This window comes from Chiroxiphia lanceolata, chromosome 7 (genome assembly GCF_009829145.1).
Source record: "Chiroxiphia lanceolata isolate bChiLan1 chromosome 7, bChiLan1.pri, whole genome shotgun sequence".
Taxonomy (NCBI): Eukaryota; Metazoa; Chordata; class Aves; order Passeriformes; family Pipridae; genus Chiroxiphia; species Chiroxiphia lanceolata.
This window is the reverse complement of record NC_045643.1, coordinates 13,413,118-13,433,812: the sequence shown is the minus strand read 5'-3', so window position 1 is coordinate 13,433,812 and position 20,695 is coordinate 13,413,118. Positions and strand designations below refer to the sequence as shown.

At 38.9% G+C, this 20,695-nt stretch overlaps 1 protein-coding gene across 1 annotated transcript in view; it reads left to right on the top strand.

Moving 5' to 3' along the window:
* PARD3B (par-3 family cell polarity regulator beta) overlaps positions 1-20,695 on the top strand; it is a 398,218-nt gene that overhangs the window by 334,650 nt on the left and 42,873 nt on the right. The window contains exon 21 of the mRNA XM_032694000.1: positions 12,417-12,552. Within this exon, the coding sequence (XP_032549891.1) occupies positions 12,417-12,552 (136 nt within the window). The remainder of the gene's footprint in view (positions 1-12,416; positions 12,553-20,695) is intronic.

Here is a 20,695-nt window from a genome sequence, read left to right as displayed (position 1 = left end):
GCATTGAAAGAAAATGGGTTTTTTAGACAAAATTTTTTAAAAGCCAACTGTGAATTTATGCACACACAAACCCACAGTGATATACATGTCCTCATATATCTCTATATGTATGTATGTACATGTATAATAAATAAAAAATACATATAACACTTTGAAAGTCCACACCTAACTTGCTAATGTCAGCTACAGTTGATGGACAGCCAAGGCAGACTCTTTTTATAGTCCATTTCTAAAATGAAACTATAAATTTTAAACCCAGGCTTCATCATTACAGAGAAAAAAGCTTTTTCAGCCTATTGATGAAATATAACATTTGATAGGATTTATGAGGCCCAGATTCAGGAGGATAATTTGCAGAGCACTTAAAGCTCCTTTTTCCTGCCCTTTGCCTTCCCTCTTCTCAAATACACATACCAAAAAAAGCCATTAGTAATGAAAAATTATTAAGGAAGATTTTTCTTGATTCCATACAAATGTCAATTTGAGAGAGAGAAAGAGGAAGAAAACAGTTGCAAGAGCTCTTACAGTAAAGGGGTCTAAGTAGAGCCAGGCTGATTATATGAGAGGAATACAGGCTTTTACTGATAAATACATGGTGTGATTATTTGCTGTAATACAGTCATTTGTAATGTGTCTCCATGTGTATGTGATTTTTAATAGTACCGGATGGAATTTATTTTTTTATCACATTGAGATATTCACAAACCAGCCATATAAAGTTAAAAATAAAACTGATACCCAGCTTCTTGGTATCTTGATAAAGTTTCCTTCTGGCTTGTATTACCAGAGTGATAATTTCAGAGGAAAAACATCTTCTGTAACTTGTGATCACAGTATCTGTCAAATGGTAGGAAATGAAGAAAACTGCCAGACAGTGTCAGATTTATTAACAGCTCTAAGAAAACCAAAATTAATGCATTTTCTCTTCTTTGATGGGTTGAAATGTCCATGTGCTGTACTTATCTTAATGGACAAGTGAAGGAAGTAGCGCTCATCAATTAAGTTTCTAATTAAGCTGACTACAGCTTAGTCTGGAGCACATGCAGGAGTAGTATCTGCTTACCAGGCTGTACCCTCAAAGGTGTTGTGGTGGTTGTTAAGGAGCACTCATCCCGCAGATGCCAGGAGCAAGCCAGCTTTATGCTGCCTTCAGGAACATGCAGCCAGCCACTGCGCCATGGAGTATGAAGTCCCATAGGGCATGGAGGGGGACAGCCACAGAAACCCAGGCTATGCCTGTTGTGTGAGGGGAATTGCTGGCTTAACTTCCATTGGAAAACTGTATTTCTACCTGTTAATAGACAACCTTAAACCATTTGGGTTGAAAATGCCTATGTAGGAGGAGTGCTGAAGCTGAATTTTTATGAAACATGATGACAGCTGTTTTGAGGGGGCCTGGAAGGAGAAAACGAGGGGTTGTTTTGTCTGTGCAAAACATAAAAAGAAGCAACGTATCCTCTTTCAACAAGAATCTGTAGTCTTTCCATATGCTGGAATGGGGTCTTTATATTTTGGAAGGGAACGCAGCCTAGTCTTACACCAGACTGTGCCTTTTGCCACCCCTTGAACGGTGACAATTTGACTAAGTTGTAAGATTTAGAGTACTTCCCACACACATGATAGAAACTTGGCTGCTAACTTCACCAAAAGTGCTTGTCCTTAACTGCCAGAGCCTATACATGTTTTTCCAGCAATAGGTTCTCCAGGCTATAGGGACCAAAGAGACTCCTGTTGCAGGAGTGAAGGATGAGGTGTCATGATCAGTGTTCCCATATCCTTGCACCCTCCCTTCCACGGAGGAAAAAGTTGAGCTGATCCAAAACACTAAAAAATGCCATGGAGGGAAAAGACAAAAATACGAACAGAGGAGAGGCTGGAGCAGCTAGAGAATAAAAGGGGTTGCTAGGACAGACCATAGTTGTGGACATTATGTGAGTGCTTCAGAGTAGAGAGAAGTTTACTGGTACTGCAAGTTTGATGTCTGTTAATGTGCCAGACATGGGCACGCTCATTTGAACAGTGCAGAGTGGGAGAAAGGCTGTTGGGTGTCCCGTGCCACCTGAAGCCCCATCCTCACTGTCAGGCTGCTTTAGGAAGTGCTTCTGGAATATGGGACTCAAGGACTGCCGAAAGGAGAGCTGCCTGTGGAGCAGAGACTTGCTTGTACGGAAAGCCAATAATGGGTGGAGGAAATCGGCATCCTTGGCTGAAAGGTATGAAGGGAAAAACTAACGTCAGGATGAGAACCGGGAATTGAGGCAGCAAGACAAAAACAGATGTGAAAGGACCTGTAAGGTGTGTCTCTAAACACGGCAGTTGAAACATATGAGAATCATTGTGTAGAGACAGAGATGGGCCTGAACCAGAACAGTTGCTTTAGCATTTCTGGTACTTCCCAGCCAAATGCCCAGCAATAGACTCACTCTTCTTTTCCCAGGCAAGCTATGCTAAGAAACGGTTCTATGTAGTTTGAAGATTCCGTTACTTCATTTTTTCCATTTTAATTTAACATTTTTTTGTTATTAATAGAGCGTAGTGCTTACCCTCAATCTTAAGCACCTGAAATTCAGCCCTGTCTTCTCCAACTGGAAAAGTGGGAGTAATTTCCTGTCAGAGATGCAGCGGAGCTGCAGCTATAAGGAAGAGCTAGAAAAACAGTGCATGTTTGGAAGACCAGGAGCTTCTACTGCCCGCATAATACAAAGTAATAAAGTTATGCTGCTAACTTTAGGCCCCTGAGTTCAGAAACACTTCCCCAAAATGCAGTTTGGTTATAAAGTGTTTAATTCTGTCAATGGGGAGCTTGTGATGAAAGCTAGTTGAAGGAATGTGCGCTCCCCAGTCTTTGCAAGTGCGAGCAAAACAACTGTGCTTTGAAGAGCCCAGCTGCACCAGGCAGAGGTGCCCAAGGAGGGAGACAGCTGGAAGGGAAGAAGGTGGCCTTGAAGGCAGCAGAACTTTGCAAAAATCCATCTACCACTTCAGCATCTGGCAGGGTTTTTGTTGAGCAGTAACCACAAGCTAAATTTGCCATATATAATTCCTGAGAGAAGCTAGTAGTAACTGATGTTTTGATTTTTGAGTCTGTTCCTATAAAACTGCTCAAATCTCAATTGTAGTTTGAAAATACTGCCCTATCAGAGAACCAAAATGAGTTTACCTTCAGGGTTGTCCCCACGGTAAGATTGTCATAAAATTTTTAGCCCCTTGCACTATTACAGTGTAGAAAATACAATTAAGCCCATTTCACTTGCACATCTGTTAAATGTTTCATATGTCAATTTAGTATATATTCTGAATAAGTGAACTTTGGATCATTATATTGGAGATAGGATGTTCTGAAGAGTGCGTATGGATTATACCCCTCTGTGAGAAGCCCCATGTGTTAGAAGTCATTTGAGCTCACTCAACAGTGCTTCCATTTTGCTGTGCCTTGCACTCCGAGCTAGTAAAGTATGTTAGAAATAATTTCATTTGTTGTCTGTGCTTTTCTTTAGGTTGTAGTTGGAACGTTAAATGCTTTCCATATAAGGCTTACACGCTTCACCTTGCATGTGCCAGTGGCTTAATAAGAACATCTGCTGTCTTTCTGTAGCAAATCTGATGATTTTTCTATACATGTATATTTATTTGTACATATAAATAGAATCCAGGCACTGTTAGATGCGTATGGAAGTGTACACCAGATTGAAATGGTAGCATATGAGGTTTTCTGCAGTTCCATTTTTGAAGTACCAAGTTAAAAACAAAGCTGTGAAGTAGCCAGAAAACTTCTTATTTCTGCAGCCAAAGGCATGTGCTTGTACAGCCTAACCTAATTAGGTCTCTGATATGTTCTTAGAGTGGTCAGTATATCATGTGTTGTATCATTGTCTGCGAGTTGTGTTTTCATTATAGTTGGGCTTTTACGCAGCAGAAAGTAGGAAAGCATTGCTCCAGATGTCTGGCTCCTTTCACCGATTTTGTTGCTGTCTACAGCAAAATTTGAGGTTTAACTCTACAGTGCAAATTCCCTTTGAATCTTTGGATACCCTTAAACAGTATAGTACTGGAATATGTGTAAATGTCTACAAAGTACAGTGATTGGAGTGGCTGGTTTAAGAGGAGCTATAAAATGGTTCCAGCTGGAGTGCATTCTTGAGGTAAGCTCAAAATACACTCCAAATTGTCAGCACACTGCTCAGGAAAAACACAAGAAACAAATCATCTTTAGTGTGCTTTGCTTCCCTTAATGCACATAAGAATAGTGTAAATGGAAGCTGGTCAATTTTCAACAGTTTGTGTAAAATTGTCCCTAGGTTTTGCTTCTGTACTTCAGCCTTTGTGCATAAATGCATCATACTGGGTTGTAAGTATACCTGTGTGTATTTCTGTGGTCATAATGCCATCTATATTTCAATAACTATTGTGTATCAGTCCGTTAATATTTATATGGAACTGAGAGCTTTGGTTCTTGCAATTTTTAATAAACATTGATGGTGTTACTAGTTTATACAGAGCATTCAATATGCTCCATCAAAATGGCAGCTCTAATTAGGTTCCTTGAATTAGCTAATGGATTTTGAGAAAGATAGCTTACAAAGCTCTTACAGCTGTCCAAGATATTCCTGCCATGGCAGGAAGACAAAAGGCCGCTGGAAGCTACAGACTTTAAAGCTTTGGAAATGCAGCTGACAGTTAAAAAAGATAAATTACATTTGTATTTTTTTTCCCGTAAAGTCCTATTGCTGAATTAATGTTATCCTCATAGTGACCATTCATTAAAAACACCCAAAAAAAGCCAACTTTATAGTTGGATGTGTTTTGGCTCTGAGATCTGTGCTTTTCCCTGATGCTTTGCATATGGTGTGAATTTTTTTTATTAAATGTAAGCTATATCTGTCACAGAATTACAGACACAGAGACTTTTTTTTCTTTTTTTAGTTGAGGTTGAGTTTTCTACCTAGGCCAGGTATTAAAAAAGCAACCCACACAGAGGATTAGTTGCCTCCACTTCGACGATGGCGTAGATTGGCATGTGTGAACAAAGAGCAGGATGATATAGTCTCTAGTGTGAAACTTGGAGAGGTAATTTCTGGGAGAAAATGGATAGTTACTCTGGGCTTTGTAGTTTTCAACAAAATCTGGTTTAGAACATGGGCAGAAGCAGCTACTGTGAGCAAATTCGTAGACCTTCGATTCTTTTCTCAGAAGGGAGTGCAGAAATTAAGACTGCACTGAATTGTCACCTTCTCTCCCTCCTGCTTTTGCTTTGTGTGTGGTAAAGAGAATTCCTGAGGGACTGTTGAATGGCTAATTCAATGGAAGTCTGTAAAGTACTTATTATTTCAGCTTTAGCGATAAGTTGAATAAACTTATTGCAAAAAGCAATAGCCTACAAGTGGAAAAACCTAGCTGCCAGTTGCAGGCAGGTGTGATAACCATTAAGAAATAGAGTTACATTTCTACACAAGAGTTTAGCATTCAGCATTTGCTTTGCTGAATTGTTAAAGCTGCTGTAAATGGGGTTTGGAGGGTTGAAAATCTGCTCTGTGTTGATGTGACCTATCTATTGTAAATATGCCAGCTGCTTTACATCAGTAAAGTAAAATAACCCCTCCCAAGCTGTGTTGTAATACAAAGTGCCAAAAAAGGCAATTTAAGTACTTTGCTGTGTAAATCCAGATGAAATTACCTTGGAGAGAAGGCCTTCAATTATGCCTCACACGTGACTTCTGCGTGATGGATAAAAGGCATAATTGATATCATCTTTAGTGAAGAAACCAGAAACTGTTGCATTGTCTAGAGGCTACTGAAAATACCAGGAAAATCTGTTTTTCATTATTTTCATTGTGTATTGTTTATAGAGAGTTTGGTTGTTGTCAGCAGCTGAGTCCCTAATCTCCCTGCTTTCCTAGCCCTTCAGAGACAAGTGCACATCTCAGATCAACAAGACAGCAGTAAACTGGTCCCATGCCAGAAACAGACATTGCCATTAACCAGCCTGAACTGTAAAGGCATCTTTTTTTTTATTATTAGTTAAGATCTGGTGATTGCCTTCTTTGATGAGGCACAATACAGGAAAAGAAGAAAAAAGAAAAAAAGAAAAAAAGAAAGTCTTTTCTTTAAAAGAAAGATGACAGTTTGGCTACAAACAAGAAAATGTCTGCCTTTTTTTCTTTCCTTTCTACTTGCTTGCAAATAACCTGATTCTGTTGAGAGTAGCACATACCACGTCTGCTTACAGTGAAGTCAAGCCTCAGCATGCCAGTTTTGTTTCCATAAAACAACAAATTGGAGTATACCTCCTGTTATTTCTGGCCAGCTGTAGTCAACTATAAGTTACGAAGGAGAGTAATGGAAATGAGAAGTGGCCTGGTTTGAAAAGATGATGCTCATTTGAATGTCTAGGCCATCTGCCATGACAAACAGGAAAAGGTGGTGTGTGTCATGTGAAGGGAGGGAAACATAAAAGGATGCTTTGTGTCAAACCACTGAGATATTTTATAAACAGTTTGGAAAAACTGAAAGTGATACAAATCTGTTGGTCTCAATCTTCAGATGGCTCTTTTGAGGCTACTATAAACATATTATGGGCTATTTGGGGAAAGAAAAGGTTAATGACACTGCTAATTCATATCATGCCAGGTTCTCTTTCCTTCTTTCTTCCTAATGAGTCTGTAGGAACCTGAGAATATCATCTTCTCTCTTTCCACTAAGCTCCTAATGTCAAGAGGTCAGTAGTGATGCTACAGGGTCAATGGGACTCAATTTACATCCAGACAAATGGTAGTCTTGTGCTGCCCTAGGAGGCTTTGACCTTTTGGACAGAAGTGGTTGTACTGCTTTTATGTTAGCCTAAAGAATTGAAAGGTGACAGCTTATGTACAACCGAAGCACATTTATGATTTTTTAAAATATTGTAAAGCAGATTGAGGTTCAGGGACTTTAATATACAGGTTCAAATAAACTCAAATAAGCATAAATAGCTTCTTCAGTGTCACTTGTTTTTCTGCAGTTTATTTATGATTCTTTATATGTATTTATGTACATAGAGAGAAACATATCCATCCGATGCTCCTTACGTCAGCCCATCTATACAGACCTTCTCAGATAGTCCTGTCTAAATGCAACAGGGCTCAAAGTCATCTTACAGTCACTTTGCACAGGTGTCCAAATCAAGTGTAGCCAAAACTCAGGCTGGCTTTGACTGAATATCAAAGAGTGAATCTGGAACCTGCAAGGCAATATCAGTGGTGTCAGCAAGGTATTTCTGACAAGTCGTTCCTTACAATGCCATTCCTTTACTCAAGTGCATATGAAAACAACAAATGTTCATTTCTCTCCGAAGTCTCTTTCTCTTGGTGGTGACAAAGATGAAAGCTGAAATATTGTAGAATTATGTTCTTATAATTGATTTTCTTTTTATCACTTCCCACCATTCTTTTTATTCCCTCTTACTATTGAGGTTGCAGAAATATCTTCATGAGCAATGTAATACTTCAGGGTAGAAAGACAAGGGCTGGAACTGAAAGAGTAACTTACTCACATATTTATTTGTTATAACTTCAAAATGAAAGTTTTATCCTAAGTGAATCACAGAGTCTGTGAATCACGTTTTGTCTTGGATTTGTTTGTTACAGGAAAATTCACTAAAAGAGAAATCTTTCTTTTCTTTCTTTTTCTTCTTTTTTTTTTTCTTGTTTTGTTTTAACTTGGGAGCACCAGTTGTTTGCTTAGGGGCTGACAGTCAGCTGGTTGAAAGAAGTGGCTGGCAAAAAAGCAATATTAATGTGTTTAGGAAAACCACTGGAAATAAAATGTCTATTGCCTCCTTAAATATATGTTTATATACAGTAAGTGGTTCATCTTACTCTGTATGTGCAACACTTATTTTTAATTTTGTGTTATCAAGAAAGCTGCAGCAAGAAGTCACTAATTTAAAATTGTCATTTTAACCTGAATGATGGAAATCCTGATTAGCAACTCAGAGGAAGAACAGAGGGGAGATTTTATTGTGCAAAACCTGAGCCATACGTATTAAACACTGATTATGGTGTTTTGATTCTTTGAAAAAATAACTTGTCTGTCATATTAGATATAAAATGTTATTGCTATGGTGCTTGTTCATCTGTCTCTTCAGAGATGATGGGACGAAATTTCATAGTCATATTTTACATAATGTTAGAGATAGCTTGAAGCTAAGTCTGTGCCACATTATGGTTTCCTTTTTTTCTTGGGTTGCCTGTTCCAGCTGTATCACTTGAGTGACTGTTTCATAGCAGGTCCCTTTGCATTCGCAGTGGACAAGGTGTAACCTGCACCTGCATAGTGCTTCTGACAGGGGCAGGCACAGAGCAGAGGATGCTGATATCTGGTGTTTGTTCAGTTGGTAGTACAGCCCCAGCAGCATGGGTTAGAACGATCACTGAGACTTTTTTTATCTTTCTCCCAGGCGAGAAGAAAGTTTTGGTTTTAAGGTCTGTATCTAACAAAACTACAGAATGGCTGACAGGAATGTGCTTTTTCCTGTTTTCAATGTTCATGGTAGATTTAAAAAAACCCAAAAACAAACAACCAAAACCTTATAGTGTGTGCAGCATATTTGAAGAACTGCTGAACTTCTTTTAATATTGTTTATGGCTTGGGATTTTGGACAGGTTTTGTTACTGTTGTTTGAAATCAGCACCTGAGTCTTTGCTAAACTCTTTTTGAAGTTTCTCGGAGATTTATTTGCTCACCTAGATATTATTTTAAAACTTCCCAGTATCAGTCATTTCTGAATCAATCTCCTTACATGTAGCACAACTTTAGGAAATCATTCTGAAATCAATCACAGAATGCAGAGTGGATGGTTCTCTTACAGTCTTGTCGTGACACAGAGAAGTCCGTGGGTAGATTGAATGTTAGATCCTGGGAACAGGGGATGGTGGAGGGGATCATGTATGTGTGGTTGCAAGGTTCTCTGAGGAACCTATAGCACAGCTGTGGAGCCATGTCAGTGCACAAAATTGTAGATATTATGAGAACTGTAATATTTATATCTCCTCAAGGAGATCACTGCATTAAATGTAAAGCTACTGTAAAAGAAACCTGTCTGCTGTGTTTACTAGGCTTGCTGAAAAGCTTCAGTAAGTGTCCTTAATATAAACTGACTTTGATTGGAGTATTGTTTTTATATTTCCTCTGTAAGTTCAAGTTTCTTTTTAGTGTAAATAGTCATGCATCTGAAACATTTGAACTGGTATTCATCTGCTGTTTCCCTGTCTGAGAACTGCTATCTGATCAAACCAATATTTTTTAATTATGTATTTATAGGCAGATGGGAGAATAGTTTACAGTCAATGTATGATCTTCTCTGCAAATCTTGGAATATTGTGTTGGGTTTTTTTTAATATTGCCTTATCAGTTTCTTTTTTTTATTACTGATGACTTCATTCTGTTTGAATTCAATGCTTCAGTTTCTTTGGGGTAAACTAATAGATTATGTATGCGATATTTGCACAGTGCTGATTGAATTCATCTGGTGAGTTTGAATGTGGTTCATATATTCACATAATTGTCAGGAGCCAACTTGAAATTCAGAACTGTTTCATGAGCATTGCACAGGGCATCATATTTATCTCACTTCACCCAGGAGTGGGTAAAATTTTCATGGTAAGCTAGAATGCAGCTCTTTCAAATGCCAATGTCTTTACATAAACTGTGGTGGAGAAAAGAAAAAGAAAAAAACCAACCTGTGGAACTTTAACTGTATCCTGAAAAAGCAAAGGGGATGTGCTGACCGACCCTCTTCCAACCTGTTCACCCCACCTTTCTAACAAATTCTGAACATGCTGGCTGTCTTGGACTAGACTCGACTGGTGGCTTGATGTTCAAGAGATACTGGAACACTAAGTTTTATGAAAACAAGCAGCCTGCTAGAGAGGCCCAGATGAATGCTCTTGCTGGGGTGAAGCGCTGCAGTGTGAACAGTTATCAGACACCAGAGAACCCACAGGAGAGAAGCACAGGAAGTCAGACTTCACGGAGCTGCTAGTTTCCACAGAGATTATGCTTGTGTTTTCACACTAATCCAGATGGATAACTTTCCATGTGCTGCTATCTTTCATTCAAATGTTCCTACTCATTCTCATGGTTAGGGTTTGTACTTTAATACAATGTGGTAAAGGTTTGCCAAAGCACAATGTGTCAGGCCCTGTCTTGTAATATATATAATCAACTTGAACTCTGCAGCACCACTTCTACTTGCTGGCTCAATGGGTTTGAGCAGAAGGAAGTTCACCTACAGCAGATCTGCAGTCAGTGAAGCACAGACTGCTGTTACTGTCTCTTACAATATATCAATCTCAGATTTCATTTTAAAAGAGGGGGAAAAAAACCAACCTATGTGGTATTTTCAGATTACCTCTTCAGACAAAATACCTGGAGGTAGAAAGTGGGTATGTGGCCATTAGGGCACTGGTGGCAGGTGCTAATACATTTTGCAGAGAGCTGCAGGAAGTCAGATTGGCTGGAATCAAACTGGAACTGTTGCCTGTATTTCAGCGTTTCCCTGTTAGCTAGTGCTGCTTTGGGCAATGATGTTGGCAAAGCAACTGGGACAATACTTTGGGCCTTATCTGTATGTTAGCAGCCCTAATTAAATGCTTTATCTGTACTCACAAGTAAAGTCAGGGGATTTCACCATTATTGTACTGCTCATGAGCTGTGGACCAAGCTTCACTGTTCTAAGTGATAGTCCCCATTAGCTACACCTCAGTGTTCTGCAAACTGGAAATGGTTCTCCGCTATTTGACAAGAATTCATGCAAGGAGCAGAGGCATTTATCTGTGGAAGGAATAAAAGGGAAAAGGGAATATACTTTTTTTTCCCCTCAGTAGTCCACAGAGTTTGTGCAAGCTTTCTGCACTGTCTTGGCAGACCATGAGAAAAATTTCATATGCTCTGGAAGACTTGGGTAAGTTGGCCAGAGAAGCTTGAAACCTCAGGGACTTCATAGAGTACAGTGGATGGATAACTTAGATCTAGGAAAGGGAAGTAATTTTATTTTTCATGGAAACATACTGATGCTGCAAGCAAACATGTCCAATCCTGACTGCATATTCAGTTCCCTTTGCAGCCTACATGGAATTTCCCTTCATTGGCAATTAATTTCTAACTGGTTACTATTGAACTGATAGGTTTATGTCCAGTATTTTGTATGTGCTGTTCAAATTCAGTTTGCTATGCAAATCCTATAAAAGGCTTCTCTAAATTCTGGCATACTCATAGGGGAGTGCAGTGTATCAAGATGCTCCACTGAATCTGTGCTTATGTGAATAAATCTCTATCTCTGTAATCCACTGTTGGTGAGACAGAGTTAGGGTTGTAGATTAAGAGAATATATGATGGTGTGCTGCAATAACAATGGTTTGAGTTTAGGACCAGCCACAAATTATTGTATGATAATTACCCATGAATGCCAGTAAATGCTACTGAGCCATACAGTCAGTTTTCCCCCCTAGTGCTGACTAGAGCAGGTCTGGAAATAGCTGCAGGAAACTTAATTTATTAGTTTTAAATACGATCGAAATTTTTTGAATTCTTAGCCATTTTCAGGATTTCATTTAATATTTCCAGGTTATAGCTTGAAATTCCACAGTTGTACAAATCCAGCTGTAAGGCTTTAGAAGGCTTACCAGGGTCAAAACCCACAGAAAGGCATGTGTTTAACTAGGTAAACTAAGGAACTCCACCAGCTTTACCATGGCAGTTTGCGGTGTATGCAGTTCAGCATACAGGTGAGTCTTTGTGGATTACTAAATGGATTACTGTTTAATTACCACTTTAAAAAGGTGATGTCAAGATTTAATAGTGTACTTTCCCATCTCTCTTGCCTCCTCTGTATTTTCATGGCTGATGTTTGAGTTCTTTGTATAATTAGGAGAGAGTTTGTTTTTTTATAACATAAAACTTCTTTCTGTGCTTCTCTGTGAATAATAGTTTATTCTTTACCTTGAACAAATGTAATTTTAGGGAAATTCCACATTTAGTGTGGGAGCAAAAGGAAACTTTTGTTTTTGTCAGCTTATCATCATCATCATTATTATTAAAATATGATAGCCATTTATAGCTGCTCATAGGAATGTTAAAAGTTTTCTTGTGCTCCCCCATCTGTCTGCATCCATCTGTTGTCTCCTGTCTTGTGCTGGAATTGTTAAGTTCTTTGGACAGGGACAGACTTTTTTGAAAACAAGGATCAAGTTCACAATTAGCAGCTTTATTAATATAAGAAAGCAAAAATAAGGGTGATACAGTGGACACTATTCAAGTCAGGCGAATCAAACATAATCCATTTGTCTCAGGTCTAGCAATTCTGTGTGTTTACCTGGTATTAGATATGTGTGTTCATAGAAGTTTTATTTAATTTACTGTTTGGTTTTTTTTTTTCTCAGTGGCTGTACAGGTAGTGGGAATGCTGACCGTATCCAGAGGTTACGGAAGGAGTACCACCAGGCCAGGCGAGAAGGTTTACCTTTCTATGAGGAGGACGAAGGAAGAACACAGCTGTCTGACTACGACCAGCGTTGGGTAGGTCCACAACGTGATGCAAAGTGCTTTTGCAACATTCAGGGTTAGCAAAAGGTGCTGATTTGGTTTTGTTTTCCAGAAATCCTGTATCAGCTTAACATGAATTTGGGAAGTCTGTAGAAATGGAGAAATCCTTAATGCCAGCCCATCAAAGAAAATGTTAATAACAAGAACTTGACTAAAATTAACTTGTCTGTTCGCTGTGTTTGATTTAGGCCCAGGTTTCCTCTCTTTAGGCCCGAGTTACAGAGTCGCTGCCAAACTGTGTCACAAGTGGTAGCATCAGGGCTTTTCAGCAGGATTTATAATACTCTTGCCGTTCATCCAGTGATTCTCTGGGTTAACAAGAGCGTTAGAAGAGCAGATTCTCCCTGTGCTTAGTTGCAAAGTGAGAGGGAGGAAATAGAGGCATGTCTACTCCTGCCCTTCCTTCTGCACACTGGACAGTAGCAATCTGGCCATGATACAGCCTCTGTTAATTTTTAAATGTAATAATTTGCTCCTCTCCTATCAAAAGATCTTAAAATATTCTACCAATGCTATAGAACTGTTATAGGCACGCTGTATTCCCTGTTTTACATCTAGAACTCACACTACACAGAGACATATTATCTACCCCTCTACTGAAGAATAACTTATAACCCATGGTAGAATCAGAGATTAAATCTACAGTGCCAGATTTTTGAACGTGTTAAATAAATGCAACAGCTATAGTCTATGAGTACTCAAGAGCTCTGCCTGAGCAGGTTTCAGAGTTGGACTCTGTCTCTTTAGAAGTAATTATAATCAACCTGCATTCAAAAATGTAACTTTGATAAAAGCAGTTTATGCTAAATTTGAAATTTTAGTTTAAAAAAACACAGAATTATGTTAAAATCTCAAGAATCTATATACATGTAAAGTTTGAGCTAACGTTGTTGGGTTTAATGTCTCCAAACTATCATTGTGAATCCTGAAGTGAAATCTGCAATGATTGAGGTTGTAGTCCAAAAAATCCTAAGCAACACTAGACTTTATTGCAATCACAGAGAGATACAGAGTTGAAAGGGGTGTTTTTACATAAATTATCATATATATTTGTTCATTAACTCCAAAACTGTTGTTGTATATATTCCTCTGATTCAATTACCAAAAGTGTCATCTTCAGCAAAATAATTCTTTCCTTGAAGCAGTTAACTGTAATCTACTGCCTTAAATTTTGTGAACCAAATTTGGGAGCCAATGTAGCCGCTATTCTTTTTCTGAATTGCTTTTGTAAACTAAAATAAGAATATGCGTCAAATGTGTCTTTCTGTTGAAATGCTATGTTGTGTTAAGTGTCCTGACAGCCCTCAGACTAGGTCAGTGGTACCTCTTCAGCAACCTGAGGATTTCTACTTCTTATCTGAAACTGATAAAGCTTTATTGATCCTCAGAGGAGGTTGAGATTTATGGTCCAGTGTAGTTTCACAAGATTCACAAAGGTTTCTTCTAGGTAATCCTTTCTAAGCCTTTCCTATTAGGTATAATGCCCAGAGATTACTGATTTCCAAAGCTTTGCTTTTCCTGTGAGGCACGTTGTCCTTAATCAGAGCACCTGAAAGGGCGCTTTAAGTGTCTCAATCTTGAAATGATTAATAACAGTGGCACGAGGGTTGTTGTGTTTTGTCCTTCCAGTGCAGAATATTTTTAAATGTTTTTGTTGTGAGGAATGGCAGTCGGCTCAAAAATCGGAGTTTACCTTGAGGGCTTTAATGCTCTGAAGTTTGTTGCTGCAACAGTTCTTGTTGAAGTGGTTTATAAATTTCCAAGACTTCTGATCTCTTCTCTGCAACAATATTACCCATTGATCCATCCAGCCTTGCTTTCATAGGCACTGTCTTTTAGTCTGGAAAATATTGCAACCACAGCTTGCTCTCTTTTGACTCGTAGCTGAAATTTGTTACTCTTATATGTAGTTTTACCCTTAAAATACCTATGTTACATCAATCTACTCAGACAGAAAAGAAGGAAGAAAAATAGAATCAAAATATTAAAAAGAAAACAAATGTCTCAAAACATCTTACCACAAGAGTGCTCCAGATATTTTTTAAGCAAAGCCATCATTCCCAGCTCAGGCTACTGACCTTCAACAGTACTGTGGTAACACAGACTGAACAACAGCTGATTTTTTTTCTACCTTTACTCATCAGTGAAGATGACTAATTGCATGATTTTGAATAAATAAAAACTTATTCTAATCTTCAGGATGTCAGGTCTTTCTTTAAAGAGTCAACAGACAGCTGAGGAGGAGGAAAACCTTCTGCTATAAGTTTTCTTCCTTCCCACAGGAGGTTATGGCACCAGGGAAGCTGCAGCTGGAAAAGAGATACTGGGTCTCTCTATGTATTTTTAAGACTCGATTAGTTCTATCCTTGCTTTTCTCAGTCAACTGTTTTACTTAAGCCAACTTTCCTACAAGATGTCTTTCTAATGTACAGCAGCTGCTGTAATCACTTCCCACCATCTCATGAAACATGCAGATAAGTTGGGAAAAGCAGAGGATAATTTGAGAAGACACTATCCCATCACAAATCAGCAGCCTCAAAAATGGACCCTGGGTCTTGTTCTCCAAAATAGTATCTAAAAACTCATGAGGCAAATTTCTATCTGATAAAGCTGACATTGACAAGTGGCCTTTAGCTGACACTGTAATGGGACAAAATTTCTAGTAGAAGGGGTATTTCTAACAATCTACTTTTTTTAAGTGGGATAAATCAAGTTAAAGTGCAGAGCCGGCTGAAAAGCTAGCATTGTAGGGGGAAATGATCTCATGACAGGCAATTGGGATCCATAAATGTTTTAAAAATAAGGTCAAAAATTCATTTTAAATAGGCCTGCTATTCTCTCATCCATTCCTCCCCCCTGCATCCATTTTCCAATTCTTCTCTGTTCTTCTCATCTGTTGCTGGATGAATTTTTGCTCTCTTGCGCCTTCATTCTGCTCTCTCTTCCCCACAGTCTGTTCTTTTTCTTTTTGTAAGGAACTGAATAATTCAGTTTAGTGTGTCTCCATAAACAGACGCATGTATATAGCACTCTCTGTGCTATAAAGCCAGATCCTTTGAAATTCTTTTCCAGTTCTATTGTGCTTCCATTTGTTGTTGAGTTTTGCATCCTTTGGACTTGCCCCTTGCCCCCCTTCTCCCACCCTCTCTTTTTAGGTTTACAACCAGGATAAATGATAAGCCAAATTCTGTAGAGTGGATCACGAGGCTTAAAGTAGACCTCAGCTAGTTAACCAAAGGACAGGCTGATGATAAGTATAAATATTGTCTAGGAAAATGAATGCCTATTGTTGTCAGTGTAATGTGAGATTAGCCTAAAATTTTCTGACAGCTAGAGTATATTATGATGTATCAGCTCAAAAAAGAGTTTAGGCATGTGCACACATGCTCATGTCTTAGTGGGACATCAGATATTCAAAGTACTTATGAACCTATCCAATACAAACCTAATCTGGGTCTACTGAATGATGCAGAGGATGTTTATGTACTATTATCATAGCTGCAGTATCAGTCAGACCCTGAGAGAACTATGTAAGCAATAAGCTTCAAGAACTTAGTCTCTCTAGGAGTTGGAAGGCTTTTTCATAGGCGCTCTTTTTCAGGGCTTTAGAGTCACAGCCTAATAGCAGATCATAAGAAATAGCTAAGGAGCTGTCAAGACAAAGCTGTGCACTTAGCATCTGCACTTGTATTTAAAGGCATTTAAATAATGAGGAATTAATCATCTATTTGAGGATTTACTTGGATTGTCTTACAGACTTTGTACAAATCCAGTTACTTAAAACATCAATTCTTTCCTTCAGGGTGGCAGCAAATCCTTGAAACTTTATCTTTTTAAAGTACATTCAAGGATTGCATGTAATACCAGCCACACTGCAAATAGTTCTTCACCTGTTAGTGACTACATCTGCTTCAGTGTACCAAACCTTGTGTTAACTGGGTCTAAAAGCCATTTCCTTATTTGCGGATCAGATTTGAAAGCTTGTAAATATCCTAAAGATACAAGAAAACCTGTCTTTGGATACTAGCTGTGAACATTTCCGTTGAAACAAATCCGTAATGTACTGAGTTTTGTCAGTTCCATGTTGAGAGTATGAAAGAAGAATCATGCCTGTCTGTGTTAAAGGCCAAGTACTTTATTGTGTGCCTGGCAGGGTTCCAAGCCTAAAAATCAACCAGAACAAAGAAAGGAGCATTAATAACTGCATTATTTTTCCATAATGTGTCAAAGGGTTCTGCGCTTGCTTCAGGATGAATAAGGAGCTGTTTGTACTTTTCATGATCAATTAATTCCAGGTTCAGGATGTTGCATTTCAAATAGGTTAGGTTCCCAAAACACACAAACGTTTTTGTTGGACCATGGTTAGAAACCAAAATTCCAGCTTCTAGAATAGTAACATTCCTGTCTTCTAGCGCAATGGGAGAAGCTGACAATTTTATGTACTATGTGAAACCATATAGCAGAAACTGATGCAAATTCCAGACTTTGAGTCCGTAGACTATTAGTAGAAAACATTAAATTAAAAAAAAATAAAAGGACAATAACTTACTTAAAGTATAGCTGCTTTGAAAACCATGGATCAGAATTAGTTGTTGTTAAAATATTAATTGAGTATGCAAAACACTGTATTAGGATTTATGATTAACTTACCAATCAAGAACTTTTTATGGTCACTACTTATCTCTGCATAATGAAGATTTCAGGTTGGGGTGTATTCTACAGAGCTGTCCAAACTAAGCAGAGTGATTTTGAAATATGCAGGCCAGCTTTTGGGGGTAGTTTTGGGGGGAAATTATTTGGGAAAAATCCCTGCCAAACCTCATGTGAAAAATAAACTGTTCCAAATGGCACATGCAAGGAGAGCCAAATTCACTTCCATTAATACTAGTAATAAAGAGTGACTCCTATAACTTGTTTGGAGTCATTCCTACTTACACAAAGGTTGGATTTGGCACAGATTATCTGAACCAGAAGGGAGCCTGAAATGTTCATGTCTTCATGCGTGCACTATGTACATGCTCTTATTTACCAGGGGAAGCAGTTCCAGTGCCATATGTCATCTTAGCAAAGCCCACTGGTACTGTTTATACCCTACAATATTATGTGAATTCCAGAAATATATCATGCCATCCATTCCACAAGGTGCCCCATCACACAGCTGCTTTTTGTTGTTTTCCAAGTCAGGGGGGTGATTCTGAGGAGGAAAAACATTAGGCATTTCTCTTATTTCATAGAAGTAGTTGAAGGAAATCAGAGAAAAACACACAGTGCTGCCAGGCTGTGGCCATCCTTGCAGGCTCACAACACTGAGAGATTCCAAATTAACACATGTGCCTGCAATCATGTCTCTTGCAGTTAGGATAGGTTCTTCTGATGTTGCCCAAACAGAGAACTTGAGTGGGGCATCACGGAGATCATGACAGCTGCCACAGATCATCTTGATATGATATGAAAGGCCCTAGAGGTTTTCCACTGTATATATTTTGCCTAATTTGCCAATATGTTAAGGGAGGCAAGACACAAATCTCCAACTGGTAATTATTTTGATGAGGGGAATTCATGAACAGGTACCCCATGCTGTTTAGTATGCTGAACAGTTACTGCATTTGTGCATATAGTCAGTCCTCAGCTCTGCAGCCTTCATGCTATGGGGCACAGCTGAATGGGCACAGAAAAAGCCTTTTTGGAGCTAGGCTGCGATCTGGCTTGCCTGCAGTTCTGAGTAGCACAGTAGCTGGCTCTTTGTAATTTGCTTCCATTTTGGCAAGCTTCTGCCAGTATAGGCTTTAACAGGTTTCTGCCTACTTGTTGATCACTCTATAGATAGGGGACTGTGTGGCCACTTGCCTTGAGCATGTCAAATCTCAGGCAAGCATCACATGGGGAAGCTGGAAGAGGACTCAGTTTTTAACACCGAGGCCTCGCTCTTGGGGTTGCTAAAGCCAGTATTTGCTCTGAGCCTTCCCTTACTTAGGCTCAGTGATACATACTTCTCCATGACAGCTTGATCCCAACCCCTAGCAACTCAGTGCCCCACATACCACAGAATCAAATACAGCTGCTCACAGGTCTGGCTACAAGGGAGGGGGGAAAGTAGATTTCCTTTTAAAATTGACCTCCTCTTCCTCAGGCCATTACTAAGAGGCCTGCTTCAACTTCTGGAAAGGGGCCCCAGTTACTACAACACTAATTTTTTTTAATTGCAAGACAAGTCTGTAATACCATTGAAGTTCACGTCTGAAACTAAGCATGTGCTTAGGTAATTATTGGATCAGGCTTGAAATCAGGCCTCAAACCTTACCCTTTCTTAGGCACAAGCTTTGGCCTTTACTACCAGGTATCTGGTGTATTTATCAAATAGATGGAGACTCAGTTGACTTCTCTTTTCAGTTCTTACAGTTTAATCTCCCTGGGTCATGTTCATGTTCAGTGCGTTGCTGATTAAAAAGAAATCTCTTCCCTAAAAAATACCAATGAACTAAAGAGTTGTCTGGCTACTGGCACCCCCCTTTCCTAAAGATGCTGTTCACTGTCCAGCCATGCCTGCTAGGGATAAGATCCCGCTAAAATAGAGAGTGGTTTGGACAAAGGACTGCAAAATTTGTCCATTTAACATCAGGGAAAGCAGAATGACCTCAGTGAGGCAAACAGCAACGATTGCCCAGTGTGTGCAGAACAGGGTCGAGCTTGAAAGAAGCTGGGTCAAGTAATACAACTATGTCATTGAGGCTGTTACAGAGCACAGATCTTGTATTTGTTATAGTTAAGTATGTGACAGAAGCCAACTGAAATAATGGACTTTTGATTACTTTTGATTTCTGGATTGAGTTCTTCTGTTGTATATCTGTGCAGCAATTCTCATTATTGCAGCACAGGATCTGAGGTGGAGGCTTTGGGTCGTCTTGAGTTTTGCTAAAATTCCTCACTGCAAAAGGCATTAGCAGAACTGCTTGTTAAATTCCATCCTAGGCACAGTTTCAATAGTCAGGGTGTCAATGCTCTGGCTACATTGTTGTCTTGCAGTTAAAAAACACTAAAAAGTTCAAGATTTCTTCACAGCCAAGGTGTGAATAGTAATTAGAATGTATCGCTGGGTATAAGCAATTATCTATGAATATATAAAGGCTCTATTTTTCTCAACAAACAGGCGACAGTGTTATAATTATTTAAAATGAAAAAGAAAGTCAGTGACTCAGACATGGAGAGATTGGGTGGATAACTTTATTAGTTCCCAGTCTAAGGTCTGTAGTGCAGATGCTAATCTAATATCTAGACTGCATTAAAATAAAGTAAAAAATATGGAAAAAGAGAACTCCATTTACCCTGTAAGGCTGTGCTGTGCGTAAGTTTGACTGTTCTGCTCAAGGCCAGCTCTGTTCAACTTTCAGCCCTAAATCTGGCTCTTAAAAAACACTTGGAAAAAGGAGCACTAGCATCTTTTTTCTTGCTCAACACAGAATCCAACTGGAACACATTCCTTCTATCAAATGTGCTGAGTTCTGAGAAGTTCTGCAAAAGTTAGTAATCAATTTAATCTTTGTTTGAGTTTGTTTTTTTGAAAACTTCTTTAATGTTCTTGCTTTGTTTAGTAAATTGAATTTGTAAGCAGGAATTTCCCAATGCAGAATGGCACCATGCAAACTAATCTGAAGGATTGATTTTTATTTGATTTTTTTGTGTGTTTTTGAGACACTGATCAAGCTTTTTGAGACTAAACAAGTGGTTTTGACACTAAACACTAAGAAAGCAAGAGAACACATACTGCTGTCTGTGGTTTTGCTGCTTTTTCCTCATCAAATAGCCTGACTGCTGTGTTAAGTGTCATATTGTCCAATATTAAGTAGAGTCATTCCAGCTGAACTGTATGTCATAAGTTCTCTGTCATGGGAGATATCGAGTCTTCTGTAATCCAGGTGATATTGGAATGTCCGCCTTGCAAGCAGAAATATGAGTTCTGGCCCTGCTGCCTCCAAGGGGGTCCTGCTGTTCAAGACTGACAATATGTGAATAATCCAGTGTCCCAGAGTAGCATAGATTTCTTAAAGTAGTATATCAAATTCAGCATGTAAATTGTGAATGCGTACAACTGAGCAAGAGGACAAATACTGGTATCTCT